General features: G+C 37.3%; 1 protein-coding gene across 6 annotated transcripts in view; it reads right to left on the bottom strand.

The window, feature by feature from the left end:
* Positions 1–11,770: 11,770 nt before the first annotated feature.
* The window catches only part of MGMT (O-6-methylguanine-DNA methyltransferase), a 300,045-nt gene continuing 293,647 nt past the window's right edge, over positions 11,771–18,168 (bottom strand). For all 6 annotated transcript variants that reach the window (XM_043518944.1, XM_038409830.2, XM_038409828.1 and 3 more), the window contains one exon: positions 11,771–13,137. In XM_043518944.1, coding sequence (XP_043374879.1) covers positions 13,006–13,137 — 132 coding nt within the window. In that variant the 3' untranslated portion in view covers positions 11,771–13,005. The remainder of the gene's footprint in view (positions 13,138–18,168) is intronic.

Here is an 18,168-nt window from a genome sequence, read left to right on the forward strand (position 1 = left end):
AAAGAGGATCTCACTGAAGGATGAAACCATTGTCTAAATAATAGCATAACATGCTGCTATGATGTGATCTGAATTTTGGTTCTGACTAGAGCTGTGTACAGCTTATCAATTTTATTTCACATGATTTTCCCCACGCTGCATAGCTTTTTTTGGTTCCCAGTGACTTTTATTCTGATTGTCAAGTTCATCTGAACCCAGAAGGCACAGATGAATCTGAAAGAAAAAGTGGTGAATTTTGTTCAAATCCCTTGCAGTGCCTACAAGCTTAAAATGTTCAAGATTTGACAATTTTATTATGAAAGCAAAACAAGAGCATTAACTCAATCTAAAATATTTGGCTGTACCGAGAGAAGGCAGTGTGTCTTATTTTGAAGACTGAAGCAAGTTTTTAATAGAATCTCATATCTATTCAAACTAAGCTCAGCTAGTTTCAGGTTTAAAGCAGAAGCAAAATTAGCTGAGGGGTAGGGTCCCACAATTAAATTGTTGAGGAGCACCCATGTGGGGCTTGGCAAGAGCTCGGATTACTGTAGGGGCAGTGGGCAGAATTCCTGGTGGATGTCTCGTATTGCTCTCAAGCAATGCCTTCCATCTTAACACTTGGAGTGGGAGAAGCAGGCATATCTACCTGTTCTTAGCTAGAGGAAAGGTCACTTTTGTGCAGAGCTTCTATGGGAGATGGGAAGAACAATGGGAGGACAGCCTTAAAAATGGTTATGCTAACCACCCAACAAAGACAAATTAAATCAGGGCAATCAATCTACATGGACAAGAATCAGCTTTCAAATATTTGGTAAAGGAACCAAACACAGTGCAAACACCTTACCTGATTTTCCAGGCTGTGGGGCATGCCCTACAATTTGCCTCTGTGCATGTGTTGATAAACTTTTTTCCAGGATTGTTGTTGTTTAATATTTCCATAATTCCAAACAAGGCCCTTTTAGAATTATTCTTGCTCTTTTCTGTTTGCATTTTTTAGTTCAGTACAGTTGATGCTGTGTGATATAAAACTCATTAGTCAATAGATTTTGTTGTATTAGTTGCTTTGTTGAGGCATTGAAGATTACTATCCACAGACGTTTAGCATACAATATTTTTCATCCTATGAAAGGGTTTTATATAAACCATGTTTACAGCCACTGTACAAGGGTGTAATAAATTCACTATGAAGTTTGAGGTTAATTATTCTTTTGACTGTGATAGGAATATCTTCATCTAGTTTTTCTGGAAGAAATGTAGATTAAGACGATAAGTAATTATGTTTTCCTTAATAATTGAGTAGTTATCTTGTTAAAAATGTGTCTTGAATACAGATGGGCCTGAGTCACAATATTTAGATCCAGATCCTTCCTCAAAAGTTCAGATCCAGGGTTTGGGCTCAAGATCATCTCTAGTTTTGAATAGTAAACTCTATAAAGAACCTAAGATTGAGATCTTTACCTTTGCCTGGGCCTCTTTATGCTGTGTAAAAGGGGTGGAGCAGTATAAAAGGGTCCCAAAGACCTGGTGACAGCCATGAGAGGATTCCTTTGGTGCAGGCAGTGCAGAAGACAACCATAAGGCTGCCTCCCTAGGATCCCCTCCTCACAAGCTCTTGCAGAGGGTACATATGAGGGGCAACACGGCAGCACTGCAGCCCATAGGGAAGCCAGGCCTTTAGGGCTGTCTAAATTATGCTGGGAGCCTTTCCAGCTCCTGGAATAGCCCAAGACTGGGAGGGCTAACAGCACAGACTCTCACCTAATATACTGAATGCATAAATACAGAAAACTGACCTAATAGAATCACTCGTGATTCTCAATCTTATACATAGTATAAACTACTTTATGTTTTCATAAAAAAATCCTTTTCATTAGAAAAGTCAGAAAGCATTTTAAAAGAAGGCTTATAATGGAAACCTGACTGTGGAAGACATGGATACACACGGCATCATTGACAGAGCAGAGGGGAGTGTAGAATGATGTGGTAAGTGTGAGAAATGTTTCGACCCCTGAGGTCTCAAGTACAAATGGTCTATATAGACTTGTTCAGGTGATCGAAAATAAAATGTTGTCAGGCAACTAAAAGAGGCCAAGAAAACTTTAGTGCAAGAATATTTCCTTATTCAATTAGTAGGAAAAAGAGGGGTACTGAAAAGTATTTTGTGGAGCAGGATCAGTAGGAACAGGACTCATAGCAGGGATACTGCAAGATTGAGCTGACAAAATCATAGTGGGCTTTGGGAGATGAATATTACCTTTGACTAATCACATGCACAAAGCACACATCACAACCAATAGTCATTCTCCAGCTACTCCCAACGCGTGTCAAAAACCTCATAATTCTACTGGGAATAGGACAACAGCCAGTCAGATTTCTAGACAACCGTTTCACTTACATAAAAAGTAGCACAAAAGAACAGTTGGTTATCTGAGTAATTGGAATGGAAATGTCTGTTTTCACAACCTATGATTTGAGGTAAGTGCCCTGCTATTATACAAACACGTCTGAAGAAGAGCTCTGTGTAGCTTGAAAGCTTGTCTCTTTCATCAACAGAAGTTTGTCCAATAAAAGATATTATATCAGCCACCATGTCTCTAATATATTGGGTCTAACACGACTGCAACAACCTGCAAACTGCCATTATACAGTAGTTCTGTCAAGTAGATGGGCTGAGTGGCTATCATGACCTTCTCAGCAAATACTTTCTTGGCTCTGGTCACTGAGGACATGTCTACACAGCATGCTGGAGTGAGTCCTCCCAGCCTGAACTGATAGGCTTGAGATAGCTCTAAAAATAACAGTATAGACTGTGCTTTGAAGTTGAGGCTTGGGCTGGAGGTTAGGCTCTAAAGCCTAGGGAGGGGGTTGATTCAAAGTGCTATCTACAGTTATTTTAGAGCGCTAACGCAAGTCTCGTTAACGTGAGTCTGTCAGCTGGACTGGGAGGCTTGCTCCAAAATGCTGTGTAGACAATCCTGAGAGGCTTTCCACCCCCATGTCTCCTCCTGCAACCCAGCAATGAAGAAAATTAACATTTACAACTATGCAACCCACTATAATCCGCAACTCTTGTGGGCAAACATTTCCCATTTCTTTATGTGACATAGAAACTATAGAGCTGGTTTTAATATTTATAAAATAGATTTATACCCTTGTAAAATATATTTTAAATGTATTAAAAACAGCAGGCTAAACCCAGAATGTCTTGATCAGTCAAGACTTACTCACTTCCATGCAGGCTTTGTCTGAGTTAGAATTTCAGAATATGTACAATGTGACTTAGACCCAGATTTGTAAAGATATTTAGGCATTGCTGTGCTTGGTGGTGCAATGCCTAACTGATTTGGGCACCTAAATTTCATTTTCAAAAATGATTTAGGCACTTAGAAATCTAAATCCCATTGCTAGATGAGACTGTACACTTTATATTATATATACCACTTTTATATTATATATGAAGTAGATTTGATCAACTCTATGGGATGTATAGCACGAGATTGTGGCCCCTAATGTTGGGAAGGGACTGATAGGGATTGGTATAATAGCTGCTACGCAATCCGTATGCCTCTCAGTGTTTAACTAACATGGAGGGAACCTACAAGTAGACAGTTAAAGAGATTTAAATCTGCTTTGTGGCACACGACTGACTTACTGAGCCAATGAATCTGGCTCTTGTCCTTTATATCAAACACATATATTGTTGGACACAAATACTTACATAAAATGAGAATCTAAAAAAAATCAGAAGAGCCTGCAGGGTAATTGACAAACCAACAACTCCAGCCCTTCATCAATTTCAAGGTAGATCACAGGCAGCTGTATATATATATATATATATATATATATATATATATATATACACACACACACACATACACAGATCTCTGCTCCATTCTGCCACCAGACATACAGAGGAAAATAGTGAGAAGAAAAGATAAATGGATGCACTGAGAATGGAACACAGAGGCTCCATAGAAACTACATGTCATCTTACTCTCTCAGTGAAGATATCATGCAATCATACAAAAATCAGCTAACTGCTGATATTTTAAATCCAAGTGGTAGCTTATAGTATGCTGAGGAAAGTAAATGATAGAAAGTCTTTAGACAAATGAACAATTCCCTTGGCACTAAATTTGGATGGAAGGGCCATCTCAGGGATCTGGATGGATACTATCAGGAGAGCAGCCTCAGGCACATTGATTTTATTCCAGTCTTACAACAACTGAACTATCTGCTTAGGCACTGGATCATTTCAGAGAGTGGCAGGCAATGTTATAGGCATCAGTCAAGTGACCATAAAAGGATGTCTTCCACAGTTTCAGCAGCCCATGATGCATCACACTGATAGAAATATTCATTTTAAGTTTATTGCATAACAATAAAAAGTGAAAAGAAATCCCTTTCTCTTGCATGAATACTCAGGATGTAGGAACATTAGCTAACATTTAAAGTGGGCAGAGCTTAAATTTAGGCTGTACTGTACTTTGGCACCCAAATATAACTGCTGTAATTTTGAGACCATGTTAAGCTGGACTGCCTTTTGGAACCCTTTCTTTTCCTGTCCAATGTCCCCCACCCCTGCCTATGATTTTTGGGCATTGGTGGTGTTAGGACTGGTTTCCTGAAGAGTTTGGGGTTTATCATCACTACTAGTGGATTGCTGACTGATGCCAGGAAGGAATTCCCCTCTTCAAGCAACTGGCTAGGTGGATTTTGGGTTTTCACCTCCCTGGAGGCAACCAGGAAGGATGCTTATGTGGGAGCATATTTTATTTGTTATGCATGTGTGTCCAGTGAGGATCATTACAGCAGCATGGGCTAGCTTGGGGAGTCATACCCAAGCATAGAGCCATAAGGCATTAGGCTGTGGTATGCAATGGTATAGACAGGACTTTTAATGTCTGATACAAATTGAAGCCCCATTAGTCTGGAACCTAAACCAGATCATTTTGAAACATTAGACCAAATTCCTATTATTGGTCTGGATGGTGGTGGAAGTATGCCTGGGTAGTCATGCCTTATGTATTTGGTTGGGTCATCTTAGGAAACTGCATAAGACCAATATCTACCAGTTTGGGATCCTGTTTATTAAACCCCACCACTTTCACTTGTTTAGTGAAATCTAAATCTGTGGCCACCACATTTCTGTATGTTGTATCTTATGTGCTGGTTATGTCCTCATAAATGCAGCGATAGTTGTCATGTGATCACCTGACTAGAAAACTTAGGAGGAAGAGAAGTATCTGGATAAAAGTAAGGAGAAATAGACAGATAGGCTTTTGCCTCAGATCAGATCTTTTCTTTCAGAAAGTTAGGAACAAGCATACAGTCCCCAAATATGTAGTTTTCCTACTTACAATACAATATTTTCCAATATTTTCCTGTGAGTGTGGTGTATGTCAGATCACCTCTTCTCTACTTCAGTTGCTCAAATTTCCCAGCTTGCTCTCTCCTCATGCAAGCTAGTCCCTGGCGTTTGCTCAGCAGCAAACAAGCTCATGACTCTAGTCCAGCTCCTCTAATTCCGCTAGGAGCAGCAAGTTCTTACCACTGATTTAGGAAGATGTTATGAAATATACTAAGCCAAAGTATAACTGTTCAAGTGAATTAATGCAAAAGACGTCATTTCTGGAAGCGTGCATTTAAGTACTGTTTGGTCAGGTATTATATTATTAAAAAGGAGGTTGATGATCTTACCTTACTGCAGAATAGAAGCTCTAACACCAAATATTAATTTAATAACACAGTAGATTATATTACATACTGCTTTTCATTCCAAATAATCCTAACGTACTTTACAACGAACTACAACCAAGATGCAGACACTTTGGGAGCAAAGTGTTACTCCAACCTCATAAGTAATAATGTTTGATCTATTAGTAAATATTAGATGTCCTTGTAATCAAACGTTGTTTACCATTACCTCATTCTAATGAGATTATAGTATTTGACTCCTTTGGACATTATGGAGGGTGATTTTATTGTATTTCAGATTTTTGTAGTATTTAGCAAGACTTTTAGTTGCCTATCATCTTCCAAAAAAGAACAGTCCAGCATTCAAAAATAAATAAATCTATGGTTAGATATTTTCAAAAGCTCAACACATTTGAAAATCTATCCTAAATACCTAAATATGGATTTAAGGGCCTAGTTTTAGGTTTCATTTTTTAAAATGTTGGCCATGATCTGTGTGTGTCAAACTATCCATTATCTCAGTAGCCACAGCAAAACCAAACAAATTAAAACACCACCATTTCAAAACATCACACATTGTAAGCACAATGGTACTTTTTACAGCCAGATAGGTTTTTTAAAATTTGAGTCAAATTCATCTGGATTTAAAAAAAAAAAATTTGTTCCCTTCCCTCTATCTCCTTGACCAAACACAATATCCCCTCCCCTTTAAATGTAGTAGTTCACTCTTAATGATAACGTAGAGGAGCTGTGCTGAGGGCACTCTCCAAGGAGAGCAAGCACAAACTGAAGTTAAAGAACTACAGAAATGGCCAGTTTTAACTGATTTTATATTTTGAATGAAGTAATCTTGGTACTCATTGGAAAGTGAAAATTATTATTACAAGGCTACTTTTTACTAGACAAGTAACAAAATGGGGTGAATGCAGGTGATGAAGGGGCTTCCACTTTTCAATGATTATAAATATATCACTTTTGGAGTTAATGGTATGGTTGTTTTAATTAAATATTGGCCTTTTCAGCCACTCTTTAACTTCAATTTGTGTTAGTCTGGGATATGGCCAAGTGCCATGCAGAGACCAAGTGCTCCCATGAATCGAACTCCCATAGAATTTAGGATAGTGGATTGATGCCTCATCAGTGAGAAAAGGATGTACAACTCCCAACTACTTTCATTACCTCACTGTACTTCCAGGTAAACAAAAAACAACAGTGATAATTTCACAAAGTAAAGAAGGATAGTGTCATAGTTCAAGCAACATACTTTACACATTACAGATACTAGACCAGATTCACTGCTACATTCTGCCTCCTTTGTGCTGCTCTGATGACTCAAAGCAGACAAGAGTTCCAGTGAATCTGGCCTACTGTTGTCTGGTTTTCTGTATTTCCAATTCAAACTTACGTATGCAAAGCCTTTAAAACACAACTAAATGGGCTTTGGTATTTTTTATTATTATTAGTTTTTGCAGTGTTCGTAACACAATTTTGTAGCTCTCAAGGACTGTTCACTGCAACAAATAAAAAGAACGGTTTAAAATAACTAAATAAGGTCCTTAAAGAGGTTTTAAAAATTGATAACTAAACATACTGTATGGGATCGATCTTAATTACTGTCCATGTGGAATTTTTTTCTTGTGGCTTTTTTCAATGAAAAAACATTAATGAGAAACTTTAAAGGCTTGTTAACAATATCCTTTCATCAATCAAAGGCACTGTCAAGTATACTGTGCTCACGTCAATTTTCACCTTACCACACAGCTACCATTTCTTACTTTCTTATCCACTCTTCCACCCTAATATATAGATCCTTGTCTGAGCAGACTTGAGGGTGATGGAGCCCAGACATTCCCCATCTGTCTGCAGCTGGTGCCACTTGGTCCAGAAGACTTTGGACTACTTCCCTTAGTCACTTAAAGACACATCAGTACCTGCAGTTTCTCCAGTCTCTGGCCTCAGCTTTTAACTGCCACCTACACATTACTTCACACAGACCAGAGACTGTTCTGGATCAGCATTCTGTACAGAGCTCATTTTAAACCTTCATGTTTCCAACATTGATAAAGAATAAAACTGTTGTTAACTTCAGCTTCTTAAACACCAACTTTTTAATCAAAAGCCCACTAAACGGGGAAAAAACAACTAACGGAAACAAAAAACACCCACTCACCAACAAGCAAGATCAAGATTTTTAAAGGCAAACTATTTTATATCCTAAAACCTCTCAGTGTAATAAAATGTTCTCCTGTGCTGAAGAATAGTGAACAATGAAAAAAAAAGTGAACAAAATGCATTAGTATGAAGAACCACAAAACATTAAAACTACTAAGAATATGGGATGGGGGAAGTTTTTATTATGGTAGGCCTTCCGGAACAATCTGTGGGAAAAAATTGGAAAAAAACTCCTACTTTTTCACATCCTGTATTAAGCATATTTATTACTCATACTCTATGTATGTTATTTGAAACAGAAATAGCACACAGTCTTTGACGAGCTATAAAGATGGTATGACCGATTTGCACATCAGTGTAACTGAAATATCCTGCCTACTTTAATAGCAACTGAATGTACTGTCAGTAATATTTTCCACTGTTTTCAAAGCAAGTCACAGTAAAACAGAAAAGGAGGTTTACAGTGACTGAACAAGAGGAAAAGAGTATTAAAGAGAAGCTTTTAAAATACAATTCTATATAATTTCTATAAAAATATAAAAGGAATTACAATTAAATCTGGAAATGCAATTCTTCTAGGATCTTTACATTCCTATAAGATTGTTACTGAGCAATTACTCTTGAGATAATACATAAATCGTACAGGACTCCCATTGGATTAGTGGGCTTTAAGTTTTTAAGTAATCTCTTTTTATAGATTTTATTCTTGTACAGCATTTTTTAAAAAGGAAAATAAGTCCTGAAATACTACCTTTCACAATGAGCACACTCAAATAAATACAGAATATACAACTTAATACAAAATGTATCTACAGTGTACATCACATCCAGCACAATCAAATTGTCAGGATTATCAAATTTTAAATTTGGTAAAACATTGTGAAATATGATAAAGCATAAATGTCTGGTAATATTTATAAATAACAGTAGTTTGATGTTGCTATTCAGTTTTTAGCATGTTTATAACTTAACATCTGGATCATATGGACAACAATAATATTGTTCATCTGGCATGTCCACAGTTCATTATTAAGTAGATATGTTGTAAAATTAACTTCAAGTACCAATTAAAGAATATGGAAGTGAACATAGTATAATTTGGTATCTGGCAATTATTGAAGAAGAATTAAAGAGACACTATATAGGCCAAATCCTTCTCATCTGACCAAGACAAGAAGTTTCACTAATTCCCATGGGTCTGCTTGCATGAACAGGGAGAACAGAATTTGGGCATAGATCTAAAAATGTCCTTATAACTACAATGAATTGGTTTAGTGTTTAAGATGCTTACAGTATGAGCTCATTACTTCAAAAAGTGTGCTTGCATGAAAGTGATCTGTAACAATCTTTAAGCCTGAGGCCCTTTACCATTTGGTACTGATACATAGGATGTAATCTGCATTTTTCATTTGGGCATAAAACAGAACAACTAGTGTAGATGCAATTTTATTGTATATCTGATGCAGGAAGCACAACATATTTCTTCTAAAATATTTCTGTTGGGTTTAGGTTTGCTGTAGACGATGTTTTCTATGGAGGAAAAAAATGACCCATTGCAAAATTCAGTTTCTCCCATGGTCAAGGGCATCTATTTCATTATAAATGTAGTTCCGCCAAAACAAATATTATTTTTGAATCTTTCATTATCTTAGTCTCTGGAAATGGGCTAAAACAGCATGTGTTGGTATTAGATGCTGCAGAGCCAGCTGTCGTGCCTGGCTGCACAGTGTCTCAATGTCAGCAGTTCAAAGCACTGCAAGGCTGAATGGGAGGAAACTTGATAGGTCAGTGGAACCCAATTCCAAGTAAAAAGAACATAGCTTTCTTGTTTCTAGTCTTTTTTTTATTTGGATTTTTTTAAATACTTTTTCTTTAGTTCTATATTTTCATAAACTATGCTATGACCTCTAGCCAGAATAGGCTTTAGGCTACTCCAAGTGATTGTTTTTTATGTTAATTTCTACTGGCTTCTCATAGCAGTACACAGAGCTGTACAAAACAATGCCAGTTTGAACCATGCTGTTGCCTTCTTTAGTGGAAACTTCAGGGCATATATCAAGACTGTTACGACAAGGCAGAGAAAACCTTCAGAGACAGAAAACAGAAAACTGGTTTTATATTGCTGTGACACAACAGACACAGGCCAAAACGAAACCCCAGTCTTCCTTGTTTTTGTTTTTTTCTGATACATTATTTTTAAAGTTGCTTCTGATAATTCAGAAACACTGGTAATCAACACATATGTTTTGTCGCTTATATAGAAGAGTCCTAATGTAACTGCCTGATGTGTAGACTCAGTGTGTGAAAATTCTCAATAGCTCATTTGTGTTGTTCTAAGTATTTTATCGTAGAGGGTCATCTTCCCAGAGTACTGCAAAGAATCAAGACATCATACAAGTAAGTCAGCATTATTTACACAAAGAAGAAGAATGCTAACAGTATACCTAAGCAGAAATGTGGATTCCCCTCCTTAAAACAGAACCCTTAGAGGTTCTAGTGTCATAGTGCCCTTCATTAGTGGTCATAACAGTCTGAAGTTTGGGCATCATTAGCAATCTCTGAAATCACTGGCAAAGAAAGGCCATTCTTCATCTTACTATCTAACTACAGCACCTTTCACAATACATACATAGGATGCAGAATGCAGGACTGTAATAACACTAGACAGCTAATTCCTGAGGCAGACTGTCTGAAGCATTGCAAATAGGGCAGCTCAGAGATTTCAACTCTGCTGTTCATTTTCAAATTCATTCTTAAACAGTAGGAAAAAAAAGTGGTGAATGAGGGTCTAAGCACATTGTAAAACATATGCATCTAATTCTTCTAAGCTGTAGTGCCCTCTATTGGAAAACATGTAGACAAAGAATATGTAGCTTGGCCTACAACACAAAAATAAACATCAGTATGCAAGCTCATAAATGTACGCTGCTCAGACAACAAAACTGTATGCTTATTATAAGTGAATTTCTATCATCATTCTAAAGCTCCTTTCTGTACAGCTGAAACTAATGGCATGCTGCTATATCCCTGCAATATTTTTCAACCTAATTTTCACTTATCGTCTAGATAAGTAAAAATTTTCCACAAAAGGGAAAAAGCAAAATAAAGTATCAGGATCAAATATACTTATTTTATAATTGTATTCTTAAACACATGTTGGCAAACAACTTGTATACCAAATATAGTTTCTTTTTTATAGCCTTATGTTTTACAGTATGAAATTATGAATTTTAGTTCTTGATATGTTATGATAGACACATAAATTTTAACACTTTCCTGGTTCTCAATTTTATTATCACAAACTAGTGGTCATAACAGTGGTCCAGCTGATGCCATTAAGATGTTTAAGTACTCGAGTACAATCAAGTACTTAGACAGTCTAAAGATATAAATTGCATCTACAAAAGGTTGTGGACACAAAATTGTACCTGAAAATATTTGTGCATGGAAGTTAAAGTACAAAACTGGAGGATGGGTTGAGGTTTTGCTAAAAATCTGTTCCTCTACACTTTAAATGATTTACAGTTACTGTACTCAATGATAGTGTCTTCGTGACATTCACATTTACTATTTCAGAAGAAGGATGACAAATTTATGGCAAAACAAATGTAAATATCTACAGATGAGCAGCAAGTGATGTAATATTTGAAAAAGTTTAAAGTTTACATTGTGTTCGCTTTTTGGTATCCACATATTATAAAAGATAAAATACACCCAAACTGTACATATTATAAGGCTATATTTTTGTCTCAGGGTTCTGGTGACATGTACAAACCACTTGAGCTTTGCTTTCTTGGTTTATATTGCCACCAGAAACCCTTGATAAAAATACAGCCTTATATTGTACAGTTGGGTATAGTTTATTTTCTCCATATATCATGTACTGCATTTTATTTACACACATACACACAGAAACATGTACATGCACAACATAACTTTATTAAAAAGATATCAATAATGCTGGATTAACAAAGTAATACATTGTAATATAATACAGTAATTTCTTTGTTAGCAATGAGCTTTCTAAAGAGACACCTACAAGAATATGAAAAAAAACCCATAAAATCAGTATTTCCATGTTATAATTTATGACTCCCAGACTGAAAATTTCAGCTCTTGGTAGTTTGTAATATTTTACTTTCATGGAATCCTTTTTAAGTAATCAGAAATTTTAGCTTCAATATCCTTTCACTGCCTATATTTTCTATGGATAACCTACATGAAAAAAAAGCTTTTTCCCTAACTACTCAGAGTATTGTATAATGCACATGAAAGCTAAATAAAATAAGTAATAATCACAATATATAACAATTTTAAATTTTTGAGAAAACTATGGTAACTCAACTGCTTAATTTGAAAAAAAGCTCTTTATTTGGCATAAAATAATTCACCAGCATCTACTTTTCTGTCTACTTACTGCAATGTTAATAAAGGCAGAATAATTTTTATTCATATCTTCTAAGCATCTCAAACAATTTGAAAAGAAAAGCTGTGAATAGGCAATTCAATAGCCATTTCCTTTTGAATGATTCTCAATGTGTTTAATTAACAACTGTTTACGTAAAACATCATTTCAACAGTTCAAACATCAAAGAAAAACAGGAGAATCTTGAGCAACAATCCTGGCAGAGGTACAAGCTTTTCAATCTGGACAAATACAAAGCTAGGCAGGAACAGGGAGGTGTGTGCTGAAGCTTTTGCATTTCATTTTGCTCTCAGAAACACGCAAAGGCTTCAGACTGCCGGCTGTCCCCTCTGTGAGCCAGATGCTTCCTTAGAGGGGCAGTTGCACCTAACATTTGCCATGCCCCTCCTACTCCCTTATCCTTGCTTTAATGGACATTAAAAATAGAACAAAACAGGACTGGAGATGGGAACAAAATACATGCACAACAGGCACCAGTCCGCTGTACTCATTCTGCTGTAAAATGTAAAAACAAGAAAGGGCATACAAGCTGCGTCCCCTAGGACACATCCAGCTTTTTTAATATAGTAGTGCCACCACACATTTCACTTCGGATGTTGTATTATATTTATATGTCACTCAAATATTTACCATTTTCCTGAATTCTACTGTGTGTTCTGAAAGCTTGTTATAAGCCAAGTATCTTTGGTTATGTGTTTTGGCTGTATAACAGCTGTGGCTGAACTGCATCAATATGCTAACTTTTCTTTCTGATGCTTCTCATGTGACAAAAGCCACTGTTTCAGATGAGTTCCTCCTCCATAGTTGCCAGTCTGTCCACTGCTGCAAATCACTCTGTGGCATGGTATTATAATCGGAACCTGCAAAATACATTCACATACAAAAATAAGGTTTCTGAATCATTTGTCTGTCTTTTCTTGAGATTATTATGAATTGTAGTTCTTGTGGTTCTCTGGTCAGAAATGTAAATCCCACCCTAGCAGGCCCTGGCTGGGTGCCAGTAAGGCCTGGGCACCGTGCAGGAGCAAGTGCTGGCACAGAGTCAGGCTCCACATCCATCTCTGATTTGTCTGTGGTTGCTATAGGCTCGCCCTGTCCCCTAGCTCTTATAACAGAATATGAGAGCAGCAGATGTGGGAAGACAGCCTTTAGCTCAGGAGAATAGCCTACAATACCAGTCACTTTTACCATTCACCAATCAGTGACCAAAGAAACCAGACATGGGTAGGCCCACCAAGGACAGAGGGGTTAGGATGGCTACTAATATGTCATTAAATTACTGGTGACCTGGATTCAAATATTAAGTGGCCATTTCTTGTATTAGTACATGGGAATATCAGTTGCCAAGTCCAGGACTGATTTCTCGCTCATTGGATGGATGCAGGCTGGGAATGCAGTGGACACAGTACACTCAGACCTTGTACGAAAGGAGTGTTTATCACTCAGTACTCACACCTCTGGGCAGTTAAGTAGTGACACTGGTAGGCTCCGAAGAGGAAACTAACCTAGTTCTGAGCAGGAAAAATAAACATATGGTTTTGAGTACAGAGATAAGGATTAAAAAGAGGGGGACATGGAGAGATTGTCAGGGTTCTTAAAGAGGAGGCAAAGGTCTCCTCCCAAAGAACAAGTAAAAGCCATGTAAAACATATTGCATGTTCTCTGAGAAAAATTCCATTGCTCTGCCCTCCCTGCACTTCAATACCACAGACTCAAACACACAACCAGACAGCTCAGTGATAGATAATGGGTTATGAAGTCTCATTCACAAGCCAGTGGCCAAAATAAAGCTTAGACTGTTAGCAACCAAAAATCCTCACAATCAGATAGCATTTTGGTGGTCTTCATGAAATGAGTTGGTGGTTTCAGGCAAGTTCCCAGTGAACAGGTCACAAATGTTGCTGTCACAAATATCACTCTTGGCAGTGTCACGAGGAAAAGGGATGACTGAGCCATAGAGGCTGAACTACCATCTCACTCAAGAGATGATCCTCCTTTGTCAGAGTGAAACATACCATGAAGAAGAGAGGGCTTCCCTTTCACAAGAATCATGGTCTTAAAAATGGTTTCAGAGTAGCAGCCGTGTTAGTCTGTATTCGCAAAAAGAAAAGGAGTACTTGTGGCACCTTAGAGACTAACAAATTTATTAGAGCATAAGCTTTCGTGAGCTACAGCTCACTTCATCGGATGCATTTGGTGGAAAATACAGTGGGGAGATTTATATACACACACAGAGAACATGAAACAATGGGTTTTATCGTACACACTTCTTACAGTTCATGTTCTCTATGTGTATTTACATCTCCACTGTATTTTCCACCAAATGCATCCGATGAAGTGAGCTGTAGCTCACGAAAGCTTATGCTCAAATAAATTTGTTAGTCTCTAAGGTGCCACAAGTACTCTTGGTCTTAAAAATGTAAGAAGAGTTCAGACAAATGTAATCAAAGGAGTCCAGTTCCTCGTTAAGAAATTAATTGTAAGTGATGTGATCTTCTTCTGCTGAAACAAACAGGCGAAGCAAAAATTTACAGTGTGTTAAGAGTGCAAAAGTCAATTATTGTCATGTTGCTGAGTGTTCTGCAGATACCAGTGGCACATGCCTTCAGTTGTTAGTGGTCACTGTCTTGTCCAGTGCCAAATAAAACTGCATTTCTTATATGAGAATCCTGACTGCTGATATGAGAGGGTTTAACAGGTGTTCTGTATCTCAGAGTCAGCACAAAAACAATCTTGTTCTCATGGTAACAACTTTTCAAATTAAACAACAGAGTAAATGGGCCCAGAAACCCCATATAACTTGTTAGCGGATTTGTTAACGACTCTCATTGGGCGGCCCTAAATTACATACCCTGCTATTGCCAAAATCTGCATTTTGGAAGATGGTAAAGCATGTTTTTCAGCTGCCTCTGTCCCTTTCTTAGGATTGCATACTCCTTGGCAGTGAAGACGAGACTATATGAAGATGGAGAAGCATGTTCATTTTAAATACAAATATATCCTGTGGTTTTTTTTTTGAATAGAGATACATAAATCATGCATAAATGATACACATATGTGAAGGTATCTTTGAAGTGGTTTATGAGTTGTGAGGAGGAGGAAAGAGAGAGAGCAAAGGGGGCAAATTTTGCCCTCAGCTAGATCCCATGCAACCCTATTGAACTCTTCACAGTTATTGATCAAGTCAGGGAAGAAAATGTGCATGCATGAGAGACCCCCGCCCCCACCAAGATTCTGAGTTGCCAATGAGAAGCACTCAGCATAGCAGAGGAGAGGGGGAGACAAAGGCAATTTTAAAAGATCCTTATGATCCCCAATCCAGGGGTCATGTATGTGCTGCGCTGGTCCCTAGCATAAACTAGAGCACCCTGAAGACTAAAGCAATCTTTGTTTGCTGCCAAATAACCCCACCCCTCTCGGGGATTGCTGATCCATGCCCTTTGTGTCAGTGGTTGGGAAGTGGTGGACACAGCATCTGTTACAGTACCTCTATGTCACTTTAGAATTCCTCCTGCAGATGGAGAATCTTCCAGTATCTACAACTTTAGGACACCTTTGCACAGTGAAAGCACTGCAAAGCTGTTCTAAACCAGGGCAGGATCTGGATCATAGTATAAAAAACAAAAGGCTCACATAGGTCCTGGTCCTGCAAAGCAATGCATCTGTGTAGACACGAGTCAACACAATTCCACATGGGAAAAAAGGAAGATCATGTTTCAGGTCCTGGGATATACATACCCATATATATATTTTGTCAGTGTTTCTCCAAAGCTCAAAGGAAAGGTTTGCATACAGAAGCTCATGAGCATTCAATAGCAGAGTAGCATAACCAAAATAGGTATTGAATTATGAATATTTGGTTATGCTGAAAATAACTTTACAAAAGGAAAAAATAATATTCATACAGTAAGGATAATACTGACAGTTTTGTATAGGAGCTAAGTGCTATAGCAATGGGTGCATTACAAATAGCTAAAATACATAAAGAGAACAGAGTTGCAGTTTTACAAAATGGAACATTTGCCAGGTATCCCTTTGCTATCACTTTAACAACTAAGGAAGGCAGTGTTGGCTAGCGTATAGAGCACTAGATTGGGACTCAGGAAAGCTGGATTCTAGACCCAGTTCTGTCACTGGTCTGCTCAGTGACTTTGGACAAGTCACTTCACTTCTTTGTGCTTCAGTTTCCCATATATAATTATACTTTTTTTGAGAACGTCTCATAAAAAATACTATACAAGATTATTATGATAATAATTATTTAACAGCAAATCAATCTGAGATTGATTTTGTATATTTAAAACCTATACCAGTATACATTTAATTTGCACCCTAAACAATTTGCAAAACTGTTTTATACCTTTTCCTTTGTATCATTCATAGTAGAATGTCAAGGGTTTTAAAATATGTACATGAAAAATTACATAACATACTGATAATGTAGACAAGTACATAAATGCAATGTTTTTTTATTACTGGTGTTTATATATCATCCTTGAAATGCACATCATAAAAAATTCAGTACATCATCTTTAATCTTACAACATTTGTTTTAGTAACGGGATAGTATTTCAAATGCAGTGATGCAACTGTGAAAAGAAATGAGGTACTAAAAAGTACATCTTTCAAGATGCTGAACATTTTAGATTCAAGATTATTTGGTACAGTTTTCTTAATCTGTATGAATAGATGCAAAACATTACACTGATTCATTTTCTATTCCACTTTGCAGTTTTTCCTTTATAAGGCTCAAACTATGCTTATTTAAGTACTCTAGAAGAAAGAATATGAACTTGGATCTCAAAGCTGCAGGGTGCTAATTGCCCTCAACATTCAGTACTTTGCAGGATCAAGCTCTTGAACAGAAATGGAAGGCAAATGGATTAAAAAAAGCTGATGATGGAAAGGAGCTAGGGTAATGGATATTATATAGGTTGTTAAATTATTTTTTAAAACTTAGATGTAGACCATATGTAGTACATGGTGGTATAAAAATTTGACTAATCTTATTCACAACCGGCAACGCCACAAGTGAATTATGCAGGACATTTCCAATGAGCATCAATAACATTTTTATACATCACCACACCATCATGTGTTCTGCTTACATCACACTTTAATTAAGTTATTTTTTAAATTATTGATATTCTTTTTGATATCTTTCCATCCATAAAATCTATATTAGTTACTACCTACAGGTCTTGGAGTGACAGTATAAACAGCAATAATAAACTGTAAAAAATGCAAAGATATTTAAATTAGCTTTTCTATAAATCAGGGTGTTCTGATGCTAAAGTCATATACCTTTCAAATCTAAAGGGCCAAACATACTCCTCCTGATCCAGCTCTTTTGTGCTACTCAAGTGGTACGAAATAGCGAGACTGTCTGTAGCTGGCCAGCTGAGATTTCCCTCAGAGAATGAGGGAGAGGCACACTGCTGTGCTGGTGTAAAGTCCACTCCTATGCCAACTTCCCCCTGAAGTAGAGTGCATATTCAGGTGGAAAAGGACATGCCACCAATTCTCAGCTGAAATATGATCCTTTGGGGACCACAGCCAGCTGGCACAAGTTAAAGCAGTCCATAGGCTGCTGTAATTCACCCTGGGGCTGGCACAGATCATTCTATAGAGTGGAAACTGGATCCCTGATGGCTTACCACTAACATGCTCCTGTACCATGCAAATCTCACCCAGATGCTTTATATGTAAGAGGAAATCCGGGCATCTCACATTTCCAGTGGGATTCACCTTCTGTTCCTATCTCTGAGGGGAGCAAGGAATTAGAACCTTGGCACTAGTCCAAAATAGATTATAGCAAGTGTAACTTGATTCCTGCTTTTAATCTGATCCCTCTTTTTTGGGGTGTTGCTTGAGTTAGGAGGATAGGGTGA

Source organism: Dermochelys coriacea, chromosome 7 (genome assembly GCF_009764565.3).
Source record: "Dermochelys coriacea isolate rDerCor1 chromosome 7, rDerCor1.pri.v4, whole genome shotgun sequence".
Classification (NCBI taxonomy): domain Eukaryota; kingdom Metazoa; phylum Chordata; order Testudines; family Dermochelyidae; genus Dermochelys; species Dermochelys coriacea.